Raw genomic sequence first — 6008 nt, 5'->3', positions numbered from 1 at the left:
CCGCGAGTGCAGCAACAGCTAGCAGTGAAGACGTTAGCAATATAGCAAGCCAGAGCAAAGCTTTTCGCCAAACAAAACTAGAGAATACCCCTCGTATGAGCAAGTCTGCGACCGACAGGCTGACTAATGTTATTGCCAAGTGGATAGCGATGAACTGTAGGCCGATAAATATAGTAGAGGACGAAGGATTGACAGAGGTGTTGCAAATTGCGTCCAATGACCCGTCATACAAGCCGCCGTGCAGGACTACAGTAACGACCAAAATCAGCAAAATGTACGACGGCGAAAAGAAAAACAAACTTGAGATTTTGGCGGAGGATTCTCCCAACTGTGTTGCTATAACCGGAGATCACTGGACCTCAGCTGGCAACCACAGCTGTTTTGGGGTGACTGGACACTTTATTGATAGTGAGTGGAACCTCAACTCATTTGCACTGACCGTCATGAGAACAGAAACCAGGCACTTTGCTGATAAATGCGCCGAACAGTTCCTCAAGGTAGCAAATGACTGGGGTATTGAAAACAAGATATCCACCATTGGCACAGACAGCGCAGCAAACATGCTGGCTGCTATGAGAGCACTTCCATATGAGCACATCGCCTGCAATGCTCACATTCTCCAGAGGACCATCACGGTATGTCTCGATAGCAGTGGTTTTGTCGGTGTACTGGCAAAGTGCCGCAAGATTGTTGGTCATTTTAAACAAAGCCCTGCGAGTACCACAGAACTTAACCAACAACAAGTAGCACTCGGAAAGAAGAGCGATCAACTTATACAGGATGTACCCACCAGGTGGAACTCGACTCTCGCAATGGTCTCACGCCTCCTATGTAACCGAGAGGCTGTCCAGGCTACGTTGGACCAACAGAACCACAGGTTGGTCTTGCCAACCGAAGCTGAGTGGGCGAAACTGCAGAGGCTGGAGCTCCTGCTTGAACCATGCAAGTAAGTTCAAATAAACACCTTCCCATTTTAATTATATAAACTACTGTTACATGTGTAAAATCAAAATTAATGAACATAACAAGGAACTTTTAAGGACAATTAAATTGGAAATCAGTTACACTTTGATTTAAATGAATCCAGCTAGGTTTATTTAGCAAACCTCTCCACCTCTGCAGGTATGTGACAGAGCTGCTGGGTGGTGAGGCCTACGTCTCTTGCTCTGTAGTGCTGCCTGCTTTTCGCCATCTGTACCGTGTCATGGACATTACTGATGATGATCCTGCCTACGTGGTGAAGTTCAAGAATGCCTTCCAGAAGGATCTGGCAGCACGACGAGCTAATGGCAACGAGATATGGTTCGAGGTGGCCACAGCATTGGATCCACGGTTTAAGGATTTGAAATGTCTTCCAAGAGAAAAGAGGGAACAGGTAGGACAATAAGGTTAAGCTGGACTAATGAGTCCAATTCATTATCAAATCAAACTTTTATTTATTATATGGAACACAAAGTTCTTTACAAGATTAAATAAAAAAAAAAAAAAAAAGCACTTAGTTTTAATCACAATCATTCATTCATTCATTCATTCATTCATTCATTCATTCAGGTGTGGACCATTCTGGAGAATATGCTCCAGGCAGCAGAGCCCAGAAGAGCAGATAGTCTCCAGCCCTCCACAGAGGATGATGGACCAGCTCAGAAGAAGAGGAGGAGCGAACTCCTTCTGGGGTCTGACTCTGACTCAGAAGATGGAATTGAGTCTGGAGAGCTGCAGCGCTACAGAGCAGAACCCAGCATCAGTATTGATGACTGTCCCCTGCAGTGGTGGTATGCTCACTCAGGAGTCTATGAAAAGCTGTCAGTCCTAGCACAAAAGTACCTGGCCTCCCCAGCTACCTCTGTACCCTGTGAGAGACTCTTTAGCCTTGCAGGCCACATAGTGCAAAAGAAAAGGGCAGCCTTGCTTCCAGAAAATGTTACCAGGCTGGTGTGTCTTAGCGACTGGCTGAGGAAGAAGAAATGAGACACATGTGGTCAGCATAGCTGCTGTGTCATTTGTAGCCTACTAGAATAGATTGCTTGATGTTCAGCACTTTTTTTTGTGATGGAAGAATACTTTGATGTGCTAACTTGCAGCACTGCAATGTCAGTTTTATTTTTCATTATCTGAAGCAGAGGAATTTCAGTGCTGTATTGCTCAGAAAAGAGCAACTCTGATGTGCTAACTTGCAGCACTTAATTTATTTGATTTGATTTGTATTTATTTTTCCACTTATTTTACAAAAGAATACAACAGTATGTAAATGGTTGCATCTATTTAACGTTTGTTAAACAATAAATGACTTTATAAAGTTACTTTCTTTGTTATATCAGTCTTTTGGTCTGCCACAATAAGTTGAGGGCTTTCCTCAGCTATTTTTAGGTGAGATTAAAAAAGAGATTAATTAGATCAATTAATTAAAAATCATAATTAATTAATCTCTATTTTTTTTTAATCTCTTGACAGCACTAGTTTTAGTAAAGATGAAGAAGAAGAAATAAAAAGAAAATGGAAATGCTAAAACAGCTAAAACAACAAATCAATCTCACTGCATTCAAACACCTCACTAAACTACTATGGACATCCTTCTGCTTATCTACAGGGAAAGAACAGGTACAGTATACCCAGGAAAGTACATAAATAAGGCTGATTAGTAACAATTCTCTGGGGAGTGTTAGTGTGTGTCTGTGTGAAAGAAGTGTATGCTCACAAGCATCTTTAACGTGTCAGTGTGTGTCTAATGAGCCTGCTATTCTGTTCGGGACAAAGACTGCCTGACAGAAAATAAATACCACTACTAGGAGGGGGCATGAATCCTGTGAAAAGAATGACAACCAGATGAATAGTGGCAAGCTGGCTGAGAAAGGGAGACAGTTAAAAGAGAAAGCACCGAGAAGAAAAGTGCGATAACAGCTGTTTCCAAAGAGTGACAAAGTAGACGGCAATGACAGGAGCAATTTTAGGCAGTAAATAGATGGAATTAGTATAAGGGGGAAATAATAGCTTAAAGACAATATGCTCATGGAATATGATTTGAAATAGAATTGAAATAAAGAAAAAGCTCTACAGTAAAGGGCAGTGATCTGCTGTAGTCTAAGGGTCCTCCTTTCTTCTCAGTTGTTAAGTCTTTGAGGCCAACCCCAAACTCATTTCATTTCAAGTGGGACTGAAAAAGGTCTGAGATCAAAACCAGTTCAACTCAAGTTTAGGATTATTTGAGTTTCTTTCTTTATAGTCCAGCGATCAGCCAAATTACAACAAGAACAAAGCGAGCGTAAAAACGAAGAAAAGTCATTCTTAATCTAAGACGTTGCTTTGAGCTAAAGGCTAACATCCTGCTACATGACATGCTGATTCTTAGCAGTCTCTGCATGCCCACAATCACAGTTTCACATACGAAACATTTCACTGTGTACATGAAGTAAGCCTGCAACAGACTGACGACCTGTCTAGGTTGTTCCTCGCCTCTCGTGCTGTGGCAGCAGGGATAGACTCCAGCACCCCCTCGACACTGACTCGAGTAAGCAGAAGAAGATGGATGGATGGAAGTGAAGAAAGCTGATATGAAACCGGTGAACACTAGTGAATATGGATACGCCGTGCAGCAAAAAAATTAAATAAAATAAAATCTATACCAAACTATCTGACAGGTGTCAGAACATTTCTTTAAAACCAAAAATGTCAGACTGATGGAAGATAACAGAAAACTCAGAGGGCTGCCAGCGAATAAGGTTCATCCTCTGAGAACCATGAATTTAACATCAGTGTTGTTTTTGTCTGCATCTTCTTTTTATGTGTTGCAATCACTTTTAGTCCAGTTCTGGAATAAACTACAGCAGCTTTATTATATCTCATTTATTATTATGAGACTCTTAAGGAACAGTTTTTAATCTTTTAACATCCAACAACTGGCATCACTTCCTTTTTTTGCTATTTGACATCCCCATATGGAAAACAGCTGGACCAAACTGTGCACGTATGAGAATTTATTAGAAAGAGATCTTCAAGCTGCTGAAAAACAACAACCTAAAAACATCAGAAATTAACTTTAAAAAGTGTCCTCAAACTTTTTTGTAATCTGTCAGTCAGTTAACTAGATCACGAATTATGCAAATCTCCAAACTTTCTGTGTGAAATTTCAGATCTCTAGCACAGACCTCATGGGAGACGGCAACTTTTTCGTTTTTGGTGTCACTGGTGCTGTTTGACTATCATTCAAATCCTCGATGGCTTCGCTTTCTTCTAATTATGCTGCAGGTCTCTGCTGCGTAAGAGACAAAGTTTCCCTACTGATTCATGCAGTAGCCAGTCATTATATTTCATACAAAAAAGAATAAATAAAAGTTTGGTAGCAGCTTTAAATCCACATGGCCACAAACGGTGCTCATCAGGTTTATCTAAAAGTGCAGGCGGTTGTTTCTGTTTATGCATCTTTTACTGAAATCCAGTGATATTACAGTTCCCGATCATTATGAAACCCTTGTTAAAATTCTTTGCTCCTGTGTAGGATCCAGTAAGAGCACACATGTGCACTAGTACACACCCACCAATAAGATTGAGTCACAGCTGAGTGGGACGCTGGCCCTGCTGTCACCTTCATTAGCCTAATTCTCCTATGCACTCTAATTGATTTATCATCGCCACTCCAACGCCGTCCAATTTCATCAGTCATATATCCACACACACACACACACACACACACACACACACATATAAAAATATATAATCAGAAAGACACAAGAGCCCTTTTTTTCCATTAATCAAACACAAACTATACAGCACCAGCAACAAAACTTGGTCCGCAGCATGAACAGATGTAAATACGAGGTAAAATGTTTGCGCTGGAAGTTCAAAGCTGCAAAAGCAGCCAAGAGGAACACTCTGGCAAGGTGTGCCACAGTCATTCAGCAGCTAACGTGTAGAGCAGCAGGGAGGGGAGGATGTTAAGTAGAAGGTTTAATCACTTTCCTGAGCAAATCAAATAAGCCGCCCTGCTGCCTCTCCTTCCTCTCCTTCCTCTTAATCCTTTCCTCCCCGTTTCCTTGAGTGAACGTCTGCTCCATGAACCGCAGCTGGCTGCTTGCCACTGGTAACCCGATGCGAATGACAATGCACTGCCTCTTGAGGCTAATTGATTTAGCTTACTCTCAGCCATTTCAGAGATGCCAAACCATGATGCTTCTTGCTGTTCCTGCCAATTTTGGAGAAAACCATGGCTCTTTACAGAAAGCTTTCTCCCTTCTGCTGACTGTAATAAATTGATGCTGCCTGGTCCTTCAGCCACTGCAGTCAGTGATTAAAAAGAGTCCAAAATGATTCAGATTTTTTACGTTTAAATAGTTGCTTCAGGGCCAATCAGACATAATATGATAAACCTGCTGTAGGTTTGCGCCGTCTCACCATCTTTTTAACGTATCTCCATAAGAATCTGACAAACGCTCCCAACTAAAGGAGTGACGGTGCACAAGTGAGAAACTGGGCAGGATTTGAGCTCCTCTCCCAAGATCTTATTTCATTCTTTACAAAATTACTTCTGCGCCATTTTCTGTCTATGAGGAATAAAAGTGGAACCATTATCCCAATTTGTGCAGTTCATTAAGTTAAAGCACAAATGTTCTGTAGAAAGACTGACTGGAAAATGAGATCAGCAAACGAGGAGATCATGACAAGAGTCTTTTCGTATGACTGCCAAAGTTACTTTACCTAAGAAACGTGCATATTCTTCTGTTTCTTTGCAGTTTTTGAAAAGTGATGATGGCGGATCATCAGAAGCACTTACTGATCTTCATGTTTGAACGTAACGCGTTTTCTGACCAGTGCTGAAGTTCCGAGGGCTGTTTTAAAGCCAGCATACCCAGTGTGGAAATCCCTTTGTTCCATTCTCTGTCATGCTAAATCACTGAACAGTTGGTGGCATGAAGGAACAAATAAAGCAGACACACACATTCAGTGGGAGAAAGCCTTGTTTAGATAAACAATTTAAGTTTCAAAGCAAAAAAAAATCCACTTTGCAAGTGTTCAAA

At 41.3% G+C, this 6008-nt stretch overlaps 1 protein-coding gene across 1 annotated transcript; it reads left to right on the top strand.

The window, feature by feature from the left end:
- The first annotated feature begins 392 nt into the window (after positions 1-392).
- Positions 393-1999, top strand: LOC146621840 (E3 SUMO-protein ligase ZBED1-like). Its single transcript, XM_085367568.1, has 3 exons — positions 393-946; positions 1123-1375; positions 1552-1999. Exons 1-3 carry the CDS (start codon positions 444-446, stop codon positions 1966-1968), a joined length of 1173 nt encoding a protein of 390 aa, XP_085223694.1. The 5' UTR covers positions 393-443; the 3' UTR covers positions 1969-1999.
- Positions 2000-6008: the final 4009 nt, after the last annotated feature.

Source organism: Diplotaxodon limnothrissa, linkage group LG12, assembly GCF_057381915.1.
Source record: "Diplotaxodon limnothrissa isolate DT_005_m linkage group LG12, D_limnothrissa_male_GT1.1, whole genome shotgun sequence".
In the NCBI taxonomy this organism is placed as follows: Eukaryota; Metazoa; Chordata; class Actinopteri; order Cichliformes; family Cichlidae; genus Diplotaxodon; species Diplotaxodon limnothrissa.
This window is presented reverse-complemented; position numbering and strand designations above follow the sequence as displayed.

What these genes read in the sequence shown, in the direction of transcription:
- LOC146621840 (XM_085367568.1), top strand. Translation starts at nt 444, where the DNA reads ATGAGAACAGAAACCAGGCACTTTGCTGATAAATGCGCCGAACAGTTC. An exon ending in CTCCTGCTTGAACCATGCAA is followed by an intron (nt 947 to 1,122) that starts GTAAGTTCAAAT and finishes CCACCTCTGCAG; the next exon opens with GTATGTGACAGAGCTGCTGG. An exon ending in CAAGAGAAAAGAGGGAACAG is followed by an intron (nt 1,376 to 1,551) that starts GTAGGACAATAA and finishes TCATTCATTCAG; the next exon opens with GTGTGGACCATTCTGGAGAA.